General features: G+C 35.1%; 1 protein-coding gene across 1 annotated transcript; it reads right to left on the bottom strand.

Moving 5' to 3' along the window:
- Window positions 1-38: 38 nt before the first annotated feature.
- On the bottom strand, window positions 39-18,479 carry LOC117327596. Its single transcript, XM_033884648.1, has 9 exons — window positions 14,167-18,479; window positions 13,352-13,431; window positions 12,293-12,964; window positions 11,621-11,790; window positions 10,298-10,550; window positions 9,355-9,459; window positions 7,734-7,967; window positions 7,228-7,260; window positions 39-4,088 (listed from the first exon to the last, which is right to left on the bottom strand). Exons 1-9 carry the CDS (start codon window positions 16,083-16,085, stop codon window positions 3,892-3,894), a joined length of 3,663 nt encoding a protein of 1,220 aa, XP_033740539.1. The 5' UTR covers window positions 16,086-18,479; the 3' UTR covers window positions 39-3,891.
- Between the last annotated feature and the right edge of the window lie 52 nt (window positions 18,480-18,531).

The following is an 18,531-nucleotide window of genomic DNA, read 5'->3' as shown; positions in this document are numbered from 1 at the left end:
GGGTGAATATTAGATATATAAAATTGTAACAGCCTTGACTCACGAGCGTGTATTATTGGCACGAGCGTGTATTATTGGAAAATAATACATGGCTTTAAACCAATCAAAACTTGCGTTGCATAGCAAACATGGTAGAATACCTTTTAATACATCGCCAACGTCACAGGGCTCAAAATGACGTTGTTTATCAAGTTTATTTAGTTCCGTAACAACTTATCGGTTATGTAAATATAACAAATTAATACACATAACGTAAAATCATTCTGAATACATTAAAATGTATACATCATCATCATCAAAATATAGCGAAATGTACTTATGTAACTAGTAATATAACAAAATAAAAAAAAACATTGCATTTAGTTATCCTTTACTTCTACATTTGCTTGCTTCAATGATGTATATGCCAAACGAATTCAGCTCTTTCAAATTATGGATAATCAGTTGGCTCATATCGGTATTATATTTTGATATATTTCCGCTTAAGATCTGAATGTCTGTGATAGGCAAATATAAAATAACAATGAATCCATTTATTGTCACAGTTATTACAAATGATAACTGTGATTTGTGGCAATATCTTGATACTTTCCAGTTTCTGTAGCTAGGCTATAAATGTGCGGATAAACAAAGCTTTGAGATAAGCGCTGATTTGGTGCAAAACCATCCATTTAGCACAATGTCCATCTATATGAAATAACATCATATTTATTTACTACATGGTCCTCGTGTGTACCTATATATTTAATACTTTTCTCGATTTTTCGGCAACATTGGTATATCGGTCAACATGAACACCGCATTATCCAGGTATCCAGAAAATCATTTTCCTTGAATGACGCTACGAATAGCGGAAAAAACAGGTAAGAAATCATCAATAAAATAATACGGTTTTCCGATAACGTACATTGTCACCATATATTTAATATAGCAGTTTCTGAAGAAAACAGGTGTACAACACAATCGTAGGGAAAAATACAGGTAAGACGTTATCAGAAATCGTAGGTAATAATACGGACATTTACAACATAATATGAAGAAATAGGTTTAATAATTACCAATAGAATATAGCAATATAATTTCTAAAATACATCGAAACAAAACAGGTACAAAATGTAGATACATGTATAATCAGAACAATTGAAGCACAATACCATAACACTATAGTTAAAACACTATTGAAACAATAAGATTATTATGTACAACATACTGGTAAAAAATACCATTATTTTCTTAAATAACGCTTTCCACTACAGTTATTGATGAAGTATTTAAAACTACATGTAATATATATAGCGAACATTTTAACATCCGCATGATAAACACGTTGTCCACAACATTTTGCATGTAACAATTTTACACTTGTAAACCATATTTAATAAGTCATGTGATACTTGAACTCCGTAGTTACTCTATTTCTACATTCAATTTGGTACTCCAGACATAAATATAGAATTATTTTTAGCGTGGGCATGTACAGATTTATCGTATTTTTACCAATGAAACATCAGTAGAACTACACTAATATAAGCACAATGCATGTGCTTTCAACATTACCAGCAGATTACAAAGTGTAAATGTGCAATAAGGCATTTAAATAATTTTAACAACAAGTAAAGGTAAAATATTATAAGACAAGTAATAGGTTATTGGAACAATACACCTTTGTCCACACAATCTTAAAACATTCTACTGATGCTTTCTTTACATTTTCCATTTAATTACAGGGAAATCCATCTTGATTTCTTACAACACATACACGGGATATACTATTTTCCATTGGACATTGTATACATATCATATATACCACCATATGTCCAGCACAATTCTGCATGAGACTGCATTCGTGTGGGGTGAACTATAATTGATAGATATTCGTGCAACACTAGTGCTTTTTTTATCAATATACGAACTTGTCAGCTCAAATGATTAATCATGTTGATCTTGAGGGTAATCACTTGTTTGAGTGACTCATTCGATTTTCTGATCGCTTTTCTATTCACACACATATCTATCTTCAACGTCACAGGGCTCATAGTGACGTTGTTTATCAAGTTAGTTATAAACTTAAGTTAAACAACTTATAGGTATAGTAAATAACACAATAATACACAATGCAGATACATCTTGAATACATATGCACAATTAACATTAATCAATTCAGGTATAGAATGTTACTTGACATTATTACGTTACTGTATGACAATGGAGAGCAAAGATCATCACTTGTGCTCGCTTTTCGATTCTCAATATATATAACAATGTGCATAATAAAAAAGAATGTGTGAAGTTAGCATAGCAGAATATCAGAATATGTTATTTGAAAAGAGGTGTCTTCCTTCAAAGTACATAAGATGCATATATATAGCATATAAGAAAAAGAAATCTGTCTTTGCGAAGGTGAATGTATAAAAAATAACTAAAAAAACACAAGACTTTGCCGCAAGACCTTTCTGCCCTCTCAGGCTTCTTCAGGCGGACTGAACATATATATTTATATATAAACTTATCGTCTACATAGGCCTCATATATAGGATGTACCTGTTCCTAAAGTGTATCTCTAAAGTCCTATTTCAGTTTAACAAATGTGCATTTTTATTATGTTCCTTATGTACAATCCATCAAATGTTTTTGAAAACTTCATACATATATAGCTGTATATCAACATTTGTAGCCTTGCTGATCTGTACGATCCTTTAGAAAGCTATATTATATATCTACACGAATACAATCATGTACCTTCTAAAACATTTAAGTGTGAAGAACAACAAACAATTTTCTTCAGAAATTACTGATAATATTATAAATTCTATACAGACTATTTACAACAAATGGTCTATCTAAATCCATGACCTTATCATTGATCCTTTACAAAATACACTATCTTTTTTCGGGGGAAAACTTTCATCCTTTAACACAATTACGTTGTTTGTAATTCGCTCGACCGTAATTTGGCCCATTTTCATGTTAGTATAATGTTTCTTTTAGTCGTGAGTAAGTGAACTTTTTCGTAGCTGCTTGACAAGTGACTTTAATTGATTTTGTTCTCATTGTAAATTCATGAGGCCAAATGGTGACATTTACATGCATGTACTTTGAAAACCTACATTTTAGTAGATTTACCTTTTCACCTTAATAAAACGTTGTTGCTGTTTAAAATGAAGTGACTACTGATACACCAATGTTGTACATTGAATAGAATATAATTACTATATACACAAAGCTTGGAATACACTATAAAATTGACAATAAACTTCTCCCTGCGTTATTTATCACATATCAAAAACCAAACACCTTCATCAGAATGGAAAGCATAGTAAGAACAATGTTAAATGACGGAGATAATTTGTCATTATCAGAAAGCAGGGGGATGCGTGTTTTACCTGCGCTGTTATTTACGATTGAAATTCTTGTAAAGACACTCATCCCATGTATCTTCAACAAGTGTGGGGTGTGAATTTTGATTTTTCTCACAAAACAGTAATGCGATTATGTTTAAAGCCGCTGGCAACAAAATAGATGAATTATGATAATGCTGCTTTATACTGCAGTGCTATATCTTAACGACTATTCTAATAACCAGTCGCATTCTTTTCTACTTACTAGGCAAGAGTAAATAAAATTGATTGGGTTTTACGAGCAAAGCGAAAATTACACGAACCCACAAGTTTACTCTATCAGTCATACTATCTCAGAAAATAAATCGTTACATATATTTATACACAATACTATCTACTAATGTACAGAGGCTATCATGAGCAACATTGGTATATCAGTCAACACTGCTAAGCATATTTTCAAACCAACAATTCCAGCAACATCATTTTAGTTAGATCACACAAATGTTCATGTGAAATATTAAGGCTTCAAAAGTACACGTACATAAACAGCTTACGATAAATACGTTTTTACAGAGCCCCGGATTATCTGGCGGCATATTGGACACTTAACCATGGCAGGTGCGCATTCAGCACAGCAGCAGAGATGTCCACACGGCAGAAATGATATACAGACAACATTATCCATGCATATCTTGCATTTCATCTGTTCTTTTAGCCGGTTGTTTTCCTCCTGGATGGACGTAAGCTCTGCAGAAAAAAAATCAACAGAAACTTTCACTACTTAAAATAAACCACTGGAATGTTTAATTGTAACTAATTGTATATGCATGTTTTAGTACCATTATATAATTCCCTTATCAATATGATCGGTCTTATCTCTTAAGACATTGGTCACAATATACATTAATACGTTGTTTTTGTATTCCGAGATCGTAAGGAAATATATCAAAAATGTTGAAATTCTATAAACTAGCACTAAAATTGTTATATTCCAGAATTGCTGATATTCTTATCTGGAATAAGAAATCTGAAACGGAAGTTAATCAAGAATTGCATTTATAATTGCATGCTCTAATGGTTAGCACACTGTAATACCAAGCCAAACTATTGCAATGTTAAGCGATTCTAACAAGTGGCCTATAGGCCTTGATGGTTATCTAAATACTATTGTAGTTACGTAATCAGAAGCAGTATAGTGGAACTGAGAACAGTTGTGCTATATGGTTGTCCAAAAAATAACAACACGTGGTCTTGAGATCATTCTTAGAAGGTTAGTTCAACAAACTAAGAAATTTGAAATAGTCCAGTCAATTTAGGGTTTTATCTGGACATGATTACCATTTTGCTTTTCATAATTATCGGTGTGTATATTGTAAGATAGGAAAGGGTACCAAAATGAACCATTTAGATTTATTTTGTCTTAATGGGATAAGAAAATAAGCGTACCTTCTTAATGAACCAATTTGATTGAAATGCAGTATTTGATTCTTGGATTAATACTGGATATGAAATGAATGACTATATTGCGAGACCAATTATATTTAATTCAGATTAGGCAACCGAATCAATCGGAACTATTGCATCACAGGGATAATGCATTTTTTGACAGACAAATCATGATCATTGATATCAATACTAGCTCAGAATAAATTCATTACAATATGGCATATGTATTGCATTTACCTAAATAAGATGTTTTGCTTTCATACAAGAAATGAAGGGACCTTGAAATATGACCTCTTGTGCTCATTTGGAAATGTTTCAACGTCCTTATTGAATGATTTCCAATTTATGCAACTTGTATTTGATTAATATAAAATGCAAATGCTAAAATGTCAATGAAACCATTTTCTGTGCATATTCTCCTAACGAAATCTTGCTTAAGATATCTGGAAATCATGAAAGAAGTCAGGTTGATAGATACCCCTTATCGTGTTTGCCGAAGCGTTAAAAATGTCATGTTTGTTCATAATTGTGAACAACAAGATGCCTAACGGGACTGTATCGCTCACATGCTTCTAGAGCAAATTCGAAGCTGATCTAGGTCATATATGCAGATACTAAGCTGATTACCACTTTATTCTAAATACGTAAATAAATGGTGTAGTCCTTTATTCCAGCATGCTATTGGTCCAATATCAGGTATCGGTGTCTTGGCTATCGAGAAATCATTGTTTAACGATTTTAACTCATTTGACCCCTGTGACCTTGAATGAAGGCCAAGGTAATTCATTTGACCAAGTTTGTAGCCTTTACCCCAGCCACAGATCCAATATCAAATCCCTGAGTGTCCTGGTTATAAAGATGAAGTCATTTAAAGACTTTAGCCTATTGACCCCCGTGACTTTGCATGTAGGCCTAGGTCATTCATTTGATCGAACTTGTTAACCCTTCATTCCGACATTCCACAGGACCAGGTCCCTGATCCAGAAGTCCTGATTTTGGTAGAAAAGTTCCCTGCTTTGATATAGGTACCCACCATTCCAAAATCCAAGACATAAACTCTGTTGCACTTGTGTCCCGCTTTGGACTATATTTTCAGTAAATTGGTTAGACTAAAATGTGTGTTCTTTCCGAAAATTGTGATTGCGCAATCGTGTTATAGAATAGACACGAAAAATTAACAGCGCTTTGTCAGGACTATCTCAGGATCATGTCAGACATGTTTGAGCTAAAGTTTTTAAATGTAATTTTCGGACCGACTAAAAAAACGTCTGGACCATCTCATGATCACGTTTGATCTAAATCCAACCGATGGAAATAAGAAAGATTTAAAAAAAAAAATGTTTTTCAACATAACGGCAATTGAAGCCATCTTTAAATTTTAGACCAACCCGAAAAATACGAGCATTTGATCAAAACCCTCTCTGGATCATTTCAGCCACGTTTGAGCTGAATTTTACCGATGGAACTGTGAAAAGTTTAAAACACGGTGGACGCTGACGACGACGATTATAATTGTTCTTGGCCCTTAGAGTCACATGTCCTGAGCATAGAACTTTGTCATCTTAGCCTTTGACTTACAGAATGATTTGCTGATGGACATCCTGTAACCCTTTTGAAAAAAAATGTCACCACTACCTAGAGAGAATCATTGCCAAGATGGTCAACAATACGTCACTCTAACGGGTACAAACGAATAAAAAGTTAACTTCGTCGTCCAATTCATGGAGAAGTACACTGCTCTCAAAAATATATCTCGTGATTACCAAGTATTCAAAACAACTACATTAACTCAAAATCGATAAGATCAATGCAAAGTATGAATGAAATTAATAACAAAAGATACTTATGGATACCACTGAAAAAGTACAAGGGACATATAACCAGGTTTTCAGGAAGGGTAAACCTCTTCTGTTTTACCCAAGACGCATACGTCTTAGAATTCTTGGGCAAAATCCAGATGTCACTTTCTCAAATTGATAAACGGACTGGTGACAACGGAACCAAACAGCAATCAAAGAACAATATAAAGTCTTCGTTTATTTTTACACAAGGTAATAGTATACGTCCCAACAAAATCCTAATGTCATTTAGACTTCCTAATTACATTGTCTTCATCAAGGTGCATCCATGTGAAACCATGTGTTGCCAGTCTTTCTCTAAACTGCCACATGGGAATAACGGGAACCACGTTTGTTGTCGATCTGCAACTAATGCACACTAATAACCCTTAGGATGGGCGGTCCGGCCCCAATAAAAAGTAAATGTCGTCACAACATGATTTATAACAACACATATTTTAATGATATCAAATATTGAACATTGTTAATTCCACTGTCTAAGCATGAGAAGCTCATCACCTTAATATTAGTCCACCTTCACACTAAATAACCACTTAAAAATGAACTGGATTATAACTGAAATAATAAGTTATATGTTTTACCTTCTTCTGTGTAAGAATCAGGAGAGCTCCCTCCTGAAAAAATCAACAACGAAATTAAATTAATTAATTAATTAATGCTTTAAATATTGTATTACTTAAATTTCAAATTTGATTGGATATATGTAACACATAATGTAAAATATTTAACCTGTTTAGTTGATGCGTTTTAAAGTTTTGTTTAAAATGATTTTGTTGTTATCCCGGATCAGATTAGGCTGTTAGCAGGTTATCCACTTCTGGGTTCTTTGATTAATGTGGACCGCAATTTCAACGGTCATGTGATTACACTGCAATTTTGCGTAAGCAGTGAGGTATATCTCGAGTTTTCTGAAAGAAAAAAAATAGTTTCCCTCCTCCCTACCACCTGAGTTTACAATGTGTTTCAAAGTTGATGATATATGTTTATGGACTTGTTCAATTATCAATTAAGGTATGTATTTCAAATATTTTTTCTTGTGGGTGGGGAATCATTCATACCAAACTAACCAATGGCCTTTCAATATTACCTCTCAATCCCAATTTTGGAATAAAGTGTTGATTCACTGTCTGTTTATCTGATTTCTTTTTCTCCACGTTTGTTTTTTCATTTGCGAGTCCAGATGAACTTTCTGCTCTGGCAGTTGGTGCTTGGGTATTGTTAGAACCTGTGTGCGTCTGACCAGGAGTCGCTGGAGGAGTTTCCTCATCACCAAAACTGAATATGATTTCCAATAGCGCCAATGCAGTCAATTCTACTGGACCTTTAAACAAACAAGCAATAGTCAGTACCAGAACAGCAGCGCTTAATACCATAGCTTCCGCACACAAATACGGAAAAAGAGATATAGAGATCGCAGAGAGTGTATTCATAAAACGACGGTATACAAATATACAATGTATCTGGTAAGCACCGACAAATAGCGAAAATAATAATAGTTCCTAATAATGTTCGCTTATAGGACCGAAAGTAACGCACAAAACAAAGAGGCTTTGTACGATAAAATGTTTGGATGCACGTCATTATTATTTCAATATAAATTTACAAAGATAAATCGATCATAGTAATTATTCGGCGGTGGTGCAGACCTTTAGATAGTACACCATTTTAATGAATTCTGTAGAAGCATCGACCAATAATGAGGTAAACAACAGTTCGGGTGATAAATCATCGGGAAAAAAATAAACATGTGGTTTTCTGAGCACGTGTAATAGGTTTCAAAACACGGTGATGGTAAATGTTGATTCCAGTATAGATCCGCTCCTCCGATTTCATTGCGGAGTTGTAATAATCACAACATTTGAAATTAATATAAGGCCTAACCGCCACATGTAGTATTATTTCTTTTTTGATAAACACATTTCATTCGCGCTGTTAATGATGAACTAGCTACTTGTGTACACGCGGGTATATATAGTTTGTATGGAGTAAACACGTCTGAACACATGCTTTCACTTTAAGGAGAGGACTTAGATAGGCTATGCCCGATGCCTAATAATACTGACTAATCATTATAATCTCCATGTCGAATATATCCAAATCAATCGAGCCGAACAATAACAAATTCAGGGTGACAGAACTGAAGTACAGTTTTTTTTCAAGATGGTCACCATAGTAGTCATCTTATATTCTAACGTACCTGATTTTTTTCAGGACAATCTCAAGTTTTAAGTAAATTCAACTAGAGACACTCGATGAGACGCACGGCGAACGATGAAGCTAGATGATGACTACATGTTATCATAAATTTTCAGGCCATATGACATTAAAGGAAGTCATCCGAACCTTTTACAGTGGCACTGACCTTAACTGTTGCATATTCGGTTTTACTATGTCGTGCCCTTGTATATTCAGGGAAGATCAAGCAACATACCAATACCAAAACGTCTTTACAATTAAATTAAATTAGAACTCAGTTAAACGTTTCGACAGCAAAAGTATTGCAGCACTTAAACACTGCGGCTTTAATTTTGCATACTCCTTTTTTCCTAGACTATTCTAATATTTTTACTCCTTCCCTCACTATGTTTGAGTCATGTAAATCTCCCTGCACTAGTATGTAAGTCCTTCATCAATAGCATTCTTTTCTTTACAACACTGTACGTTTGGATCACCAGCTATTTATATATTATGCAATAAGATATACGTACCCTGGTTTTGTCGTAAACGTTCGATAGCAGCTTGGATAGCCTTGTTACCATAGCCCATATTTTTAACACTTAGAACAGCAGACGAATTCATGTCATCTGTGGAGACTGAAAATATATATGAAAAATATAAACTTTATTTATTTTACAACAATTTCGAAACAGGTAATATCAACTTATATTAATCACGCTTGCAGGCCCGGATGGAAGCGCGCGAGGGGTCTTACTGTGGGAGGAAACCGTAGTACCCGGGGAAAACCCACGTGGTCGGGTAGGTGACCCCATAACTTTTTACGTCCGAATGGGGAAGCGAACCCCGCAGCCTAGGTGAAAGGCAAGTGTGTTACCACTGTGCCACACGACCACCCCTGAACAAGACTACAATTTTCATATTTATAGCGCACCGAGCCATATATATATATCACAAGAGATCCCAGAAGGATCTTGATGCCAACCATTGAATGATCTCTATTGGTTCTATGTCAGACTAATCTTATCTCAATTTCCCCCTTCTTTCTTCTTTTCCTTTTGGTAATCTTATAACATGAACAAGTGGAAGTTTGAAAAACATCCCTCCAGTACTTTTCAAGAAATAGCAACTTCCATTTTCAAAATCAAAAATGGTCGCCCGTCGGCCATTTTGCTATCAAATGTATTATATATGAATAAATAGTATGCAGGGACACATTTACATTTCTCCAATGAAAGATTAAAGTCTGAAACCTTGAAGACAACGTAAATTATAGGAAAATAAATATATTCTAACACCGATATCTGATACTTTTGCTGCAAAAGCACAATGGTTGTCACCATCAAACAAAACTGAACACTTTTAAAAAGTCAAAATTGAATTCACGGCAAACTTAAAAAAAAAAAAAAAAAAAAATAGCATAAAGAACAAAAACAAAAACAAACAAAAATGCGCATTTACAATGACATAACTTACCTGGTATTTGGCTGACCACCTGATCTGTCTTTACCGACGGACGAGAAGCCGATGCTGTGCTGTTTTGTGTGTTTAACGTGTCTTTCATATCGGTTTTTAAAGCCGTTTGTGTCCTGGAACTGGACTGTGTATTGCTAGCGCTAGACTGCTGTTCATTATTTGTTTGTATTCTCGCCGTCTGGACAAGAGAGGGGGTATTTGGATCCAGATTTGATGCCTGTCCTGCAGTGTTTACATATTCATTTGGAAGTGTCTAAATAAAAAAAAGGATACAAAATTAGTCTGAGACGTATATATTAAATGACATCGTAACAACGATTAAAATACAATGCTGAAAGAGGTACTGTTGAACAATATTGTATTATAGAGTAAGGTTGCCTTTGGTTACTATGTATTTTATCTATTGCATATATCCTGCAATATGGGTTTGTCGACTGAAGAATATAAGAGACGTTTAGTTAAATGACCTTTAATTGTATTAACCAACATATTTGTTTTCCATTTTCTAGCTTCAAATCGCCATTTCCTGCGAAGTTTGTGCGACAAGACTAATCTAAATATATTTTATCAGAGTTAACCTACAGACAGTAGTCAGAATATTAAGGTTCATATCGTTGGAATACAAATATATCAACACGCATTCACTGCCGATAACCCCATTTAACCAGATTAGATTTGGGATAAGTGAGCAAATATAGGAATGGTAAATTATACACATTAATAGTGACATTTTTATTGGTCTGGGATAAAAGCATAGATAGGTACAATAACATGATTATTACTTCCTACATTTCATATTGTTTTTCAAAAGATATATCCCATTCACAACCATGAACACGGCATGTCTTTAATCGTTTTCTGTTAATTCCTAGGTATGACTTAAAACACGTGCTAGCAACGATACAAAGATATGACGACAAAAACACAATAATGTCAACGACAACAATACCATGGCGTGCCGTCGACAATTCAATCACGTTATGGCACCAATGTTGCATTACAATATGACTCTGCGTAAATATAGTTGCATGATGGGGAAAATTAATCTTGTCCTACTTTGAGGACGTAACAGCTAGATAAATCTCTAACATTAGGGATGATATTCTTGATTGTCTGACATTCGGAGATTTCTCTGTCACACCTTCAAGATAGGGAAATACTCTATCAAGCCATACAGACATTCCGCTCAAATGAACACGCATTCACATCTTATATATTTTTTTCTAAAAACATAACTTCTCTGTTAAAATGCAAGCTTACCAGTTCTCCTTGCCTCTGAGTTCCGGCGATTATATCAATCGCAGACTACTCATCTAAACTTACCAACTCCCGCTGCCTCTGAAGTACCAAGTTGATGAAAGTTTGGCCTTTATTTTGTTTGACGTGAGCACAGCGAGGAAACCAGCGGGCATGCTCCACCCATGGATCATCGCCAGGTTCCCAATTCCTAAGTCCGCCTCCACAAAAGAAGCATCTGACATAGTCTCCATATCCTAGAATAACACATTACAAGTATACATTTAGTGCATAGATTTGAACTATTTCGTTGAGGTAAAACGTTTCCGTGGACATTCGTCGGAATCTTTTAAGAACATGACACCACCTGGAGTTTACGTAGATTTACAAAGTGGTGTAGATAATGAAGCAAAACATGCTTACCCTTCCGGAATACCTCGTCTTATTGCTTTAGCAAGGATCTCCATACAAATTCGAGGTTTATATTAGTATCAGTGTTATCGATTTGAGTTATAATCAAAGTTTTGTCTTCATGTAGGCATGCTCTGTTGCTATTTACCGTTCGTTTTATCATTTTTGAATTATTATTACGTACTGTTTAGTTTACACATTGGTATGGTTGTTTTTGGTATGTTATAAGGTTGAGTAATGTTACCAACAAACCTTTTAAATACAAAAGAAAAAGCCAATGTCCATCATTTTGAACGTTATAACATAGTGATATTCTAAAATATTAAACTTAAAAAATATTTTACCAACCTGCATAAAAGAATCCTGCTCTGGCCATCTCTAATGGTGTTTGATCCAAATGGTTAGGAAAACCGTTGAATGTCCCCGATCTCACTGCCTGTAGTGAGTAATTTGGGTATCGAGGTCTTGCTGTGGTAACTGCTTGATTGTTAATGTTTGAACCAGGTTGTCTTTGTTCAGTTTGCTGATGTCCTGGATATTGCTGCTGCTCCAGACGCAGTTGTTGACGCTGAGCCAGTGTAGTTGGATGTTGCTGGTTAATAGGCTGCTGTTGATTTCCAGCATTACCATTCCGTATCTGGTTACCAGGACGACCACTCGGTACGTTGTTGGTTGTTGATGTGGAAGATGTGGCGATCGGAACGTACGAAGATGCATGATTTTGTTGGCCAGCTGCTTCCTGTCTTTGCTGAGAGGACGAACCTGAAGGCGTCGAACTTAACATCAGCACGGATGGAGTATCTTGTACAGACGCTGACTGAGAGGCGGAAGCACCAGCTGATGTTCCTGTTTGGAACCGTTTCAGTGAACAATTTGATTGCCTACCAGATTCTGATCCGTTTTTCACATCATTTGGTGTATTGCTGACCTCTGATCCTAGAAATAGCGATGTCACTATCTCTGGTGTTGCAAGTATTGAGATCAGTTCAGTTTCCTCTGTATTTCTACTTACAGAACCATCTTATAAAAGGAAAGGCAAAATGTTAAACTTATTTTTAATCAGTCTATTGGAGCATGAAAGAGAAGTTTAGCATATGACACATGCCTGTAGGAATATGATTTTTTGTGTGAAATTATTCTAAAATAGTTCACTGATAATCTTGCATTGTATCATGCATCGTTGTATTATAAGTTATTTTAGTACTCCATGTTATAAGACATACCAAAACCCTTTGCCAATCAAATACATTAATACAAAATGTCTGAATATACATGTATATATATTATGTTCCAAATCAAGTTTAAGCGATATGTATGTGATTAGATATGTCTTTCGAATTATGAGCGAGATGAGGTAAATGGACTTATAAATGTTATTTCGATTACAATACGCGAATACCGATTTACCTCTTCCGCCTCCTCTGCGGTTGGGAGAGTTTTCTGGTCTGTGTATGGGGATATTGCCCACGTCATCACCTAACATGAAACTGAAATAAGAAGATAGAGGTTTACATAATAAAATTTGCAGCTGTGATTAGTATGCTTCCACCATTCATTAATAAGTCACACAGTTTATCATATTTTTTCTACCTAGTTCCAGGACGTTTTTGTACTTATTAGATATGAATTACACAATACCTGTATTCTCTTGCCTAATGCTATTTCTATACAATTTGTAAGATAGCAGGTGTTATGCTAGTATCCAATCCATGGACATATGTTCAGATAGTCAGAATACTCATTCCCTAAGCTGAAAACGGGTGTTGTTTAATGTCAAGCTAACGACTCTTGGATAAGACTTTAAAAAATTTCATTTCTCAGTTTGAGATTTGAACATTCAGAAAGACGCCAAATTTACAAAGTAGCATGTAAAAGAATTGTTGGTAATAGAGAGCACTACTTTGGATGTTGATGTATACGTTATAAAAAAAATCAATAATGAACGCGAATGTATAATAAAAACGAAACAAAAATAGTCAAAACCTGGTAGATTGATGAACATTTTTTCACAATAACTAAATCGCCGTTACCATGAAAATAAAAACTATCGTTAAATCAATTCGTATAGACCTCAAAGATACTCGAATATTATATGCATTAACAATTGAGACGTTACCATGGATAACGGGCAGATATCATTATATATATATATATATGGACTACTGAATTTAGATACATTTGTATTTTTATCTATGTATCCATACTTCTGCGGAGGAACTTACCGACATCTCTTTGATATCTGGTAATGCACTGCGTACACAGAGTCGCCTCTTTTCCAGTTAGAATGGGATACATTGCAGCTGAAACAGACTACTTCATCTGTGTTGCCAGTATAGTAGAATCCATATTTAGCCAATATAATGGGCCTTATAGGACAATCCATGGGAAATGAGATAAACGTCTTCAATCTCCCCCATTCATATATCTTAAATTCAGCAACAGAACCAACACTTATGGCATAAATTATTTCATTTGGACTTTCATCGATGTCATGCTCCGGGGATTCCGCTCCGTGTTGTTGGTTCGCTCTTGTTTGTGCACAACTCTCTAATGGTTGTACTTCATTTTGGTTCAAAAATGGTAGTGCAATCTGCTCCTTGTTCGCTGTTGTCCACACATTTGTCGGCATTCCGTACGAGGTATAATACCTTAATGCACATCTGCGGTATGGCAAAACCCTCTTCACTTTTGATCTTAATTCAAAGTTCTTGAAAAATCTACTCAGTGCACGTCTTGAAACATGCATCCGACTGGTTTGTTTGAGTGTATTTTCATGAATTCTGCTACGTCGTGTATGCAGTTTTTTGGCTTTTACATGCTCGCGTTTTCTGCTGCTTAATCCATAGAGAGAAGATAAGGGCTGCCGGCTCAAGGGAGAATTCCCACAGATGTCAAACGTAGTAAAACTATTCTTGACAAGAAATAAGGATTCCCTGCTGGGAATTTCGTTCGAGATGAGTTTTAAGCCGCTGATGAAATGTTCATCTGGCCCATCTTGAGGTTTAAGGCAATGTTTTTCCAACCGTGTTGGTAATCTGATATTCTCAGTGGGTGGTGTGCCACACAAATGAGTAGAGATGTCAGTTCCATTTTTCTCAAAAGGTTTGTCGATACAGTTTGTGTAAGTAGGTGTATCTTTTTCCGGCGAGTATGGATTGGCAAGACCTTCTTGTGCATCACAAGATTGCAATAAAGTTGACTGGAAGTTGTTTGCAGAAACGTTTTGAAGCAGAAGTCCTTCATAATCTTCTGGATTGTTTGAAATGTGTCGAAATGTATCTTCCGATTTTCTATATACAGACGAAGACGGTCTCGGCGGTTCAGCTTTGTATTGCTTCTTCAGAATGGTTTGATTTGAATCGTGATTTTCCATCGAAATGTCCTTGCAATTCTCATCATCAATGACGTTAGACATTAGGCTGTCAAATTCATGTTCTATTTCTTCTTCGATATTGAACCGGCTATCTCTTCGGCTTTCAGTATTCCGCTGACTTATATCTTGGTGACGAGGATCTTTACTGTTATCCCTAGAAGAAATGTCTTGATCTTTTCCTATCTTATATTCGTCTGGATCGCCTATATCATCTGATTTTGTGGTATAAGTGTAAATTCCACTTTCTGCAGATTCTAAAGAGTCTTTACTATTTTCGTCTTTAAATGGTTTGAGGGTCTGTGTACAGTGTTTTGAATCAGGGATTGACTTACATTCCTCTTTAATATCATCTCCAATTCCACTATCTGCTGATCTAAACGAAATTTCGTTTTCCTCATCAACTGATCTTGCCTTACAAATCTTAGGTGTCTTTGATGTATCCTTACTGCAACGTGTCCTATGAATTTGATTTAGCTTGTAGACTTGCACTTCATTTGATGGGATGTGTTTACTATCAGCATCGCCTTCAGTATTAAAGAATGACAGTGCTGCATCACGTCGATCTGAAGTAGGAGTGTTCTTAAAACCGGTCACATCTCTCCTGCATGACAGCCAAAAGCATATGACTAATCCAACACTCATCATCCCAAGTGCAATGCATCGAAGTGTATTTCCATGCATGAAATTACACGTAAGTCCCATATCTAGTGATAGTGACAGTCTTATATCTACGTACAATCCCGTTCCAGGAGTAACCGTGTCCATCATCAGACATGAAGGTCAACTGCCTTAAAAGGAACCAAAATTAATCAAATATCGGCTACAAGAGATAATACAAAGATACATTTTTCCAGCAACATTCAGAAGACCCAGAATAACCGAAATGAAATAATGGGAGAAAAAATCACTGGATAAAGTTCATGCAGCTTCTATAGTCTATCTTTACAGTATCCGAGTATTCATAGCTCCGAATATTAAATCTACAGGATTTTTTTCCCCAATAATCTGATTAATCATTAATACTACAGTCACATATCATAGATAGATCCTCGAACTTAATTGTTTCTATTTTACATAATAAATGTTATTACGTAAATATACATTTACATTCTGCATGGGAATAGCATAACATGTATTCATGAAATAGATCATACGCCCTACAGTTCACTCTAGGCCCAATAATTTGACATATAGAAAGTAGATAGCGTAAAAAGTCTAATCCTCGATTTGTAAAACAACTTTATTAAATTTACAGATTAAGCAGACCAGAATGACCGGTTTTCTTGACTTTTTCATGGAATATGAAAAGTTTGCAGTTCCATTTGTGTGTAGATGTGTTAATCTTTCATTAACGTGTAAGTGCATTGAGTACATGGCACTCTTTGTGAAAGAACGTTCGATGTAAGCTTAATAAGAGTCGTTAAATGTGATGTGAAATTGTTTACATATTGCATCATAACGTATCAATTATATGTATTGTTTAATAAATACGGGTTCTTTAGCGAGACAACAGCTAACATTGATAGTTCTTTAAAGGGACTATTACTTTAGATATCAACGTCAGGAATTGAAGAATTCGGCCTTTGAATATAAGATATATCCATAATTAAGCGATACAAGCGACTACACCGTCAAGTTGAATGTTTTTGTACATATTTTCGGGGTCGGAACATTGTTTACATTGTAAACAAGATCACGCTCGGTTGCTTACGGAGAAAGCCAAAAAGGTCACATGGCTTGTCACGTGACGCAGTCATTTACATCCGCCGCAAAGAAAAAATGGATTACGAGGTAAGTGTAAACAAACGCACATGTCTTCGGTATAACACATACTTTGCGCCTTTCTGCTAATTTATGTTCGCAAATAATGATTCTATAGTGTTATAATATATAAGTTTCAACAATCGAGCTGGGTAATTTGTGTTATTTGGGCTTTGTCGTGCGATAAATATATATGTCTATCACCGGCGTTCAACTAGTGGGGCCCAAAACAGGTAATTACAATCGGAACAGAAACTAGCTGTATTCAGTAAATCTTTCAGATTTTAACTTGTTTGTGACTGTATTCTTTTCAGAAATACACAGGTATTGATACTTTCTTTGTATAAAATCATATTTAAAGTTTACAATAAATTCTGTGTTAATCATTTTGGTATCAATACATGCAAATAATAAACAGTACTACAAATGTACGTGTGACATATAAGACACACCAGTGTTAGGCTACATGTATGTCATTGTGAAAAGTTTAATTGTGCAGAATAAATGCCAGAAGTAATGAGTAGGTCCGGTATGTTTCTACTTTTGTGTTCCTTCTTCCTTTGTTAATGTTATAAGGAAAATTTCATTCGTTTGGGTTAGATCAACACTATATATATATATATGCTGGCTAATTATATATTCTGTTGTGTCATAGACTCCATCACCAGCTTCGCAAGGAACAAGTTCAAGTTCAGACAGTCCTGTCAGAGCTAGGGGAAGAGGGTGAGGCCGTCCACGTGCTAGGGGACGAGGCAGAGGTCGTAGCACTGATAGAACTGGCACAGCACGAGGGAGAAGAGTTGGTGGAAGAGGAGCCCGTGGAAGACGTCAGGGCCAGGACAGTGACAGGGCAGAAAATGCAGCAACCAGCTTGCAAGCCAGAAGAGAAATGTGCAAAGTTATTAATATATACTCATCGTTTAATTCACCAACCATATAAAACCATTATTATTCTGGGTATTGAATACATGTATATCACTTTTTCATTTATTTTATCTGTCCTGTGTGATCATATCATTATTCAGTAATACTTTCAATATATTTTTTAAATTTTCTGGATCCTGTACAAAAGTATAATAGCTATCTTTTCTACCATGTATTAGACAGACTTACAAAGTGTATTGGTAGATCACTGTACTGTAAAAATATCATTCTGTCTCTTGGTACATTATCCAATTATTTAGTATCCAATGTAACTATATAACCTAAATCTCTTACAGAAGTGTCATTGTTTATTGTAGTATTGATCGTTCTTTCTAAAAATATTACTTCTACCTACGATTCTGGACACTGCAGTTCAGATAAATCATTTATTTCAATCATGTTTGAAATGTCTGAAGAAGAAATACAAATGTAGTATTTATATTTATATTCAGTTTGTTTATTTTTCAAAGCATTTTCCCAATGTAATTTGTTTATCTATGTAATACATAACACAGAAGAAAATAAACAC

The sequence above is a fragment of the Pecten maximus genome, chromosome 5 (assembly GCF_902652985.1).
Source record: "Pecten maximus chromosome 5, xPecMax1.1, whole genome shotgun sequence".
Classification (NCBI taxonomy): domain Eukaryota; kingdom Metazoa; phylum Mollusca; class Bivalvia; order Pectinida; family Pectinidae; genus Pecten; species Pecten maximus.
Note: the sequence above shows the minus strand (reverse complement) of the source record. Positions and strands in the feature narration are given on the sequence as shown.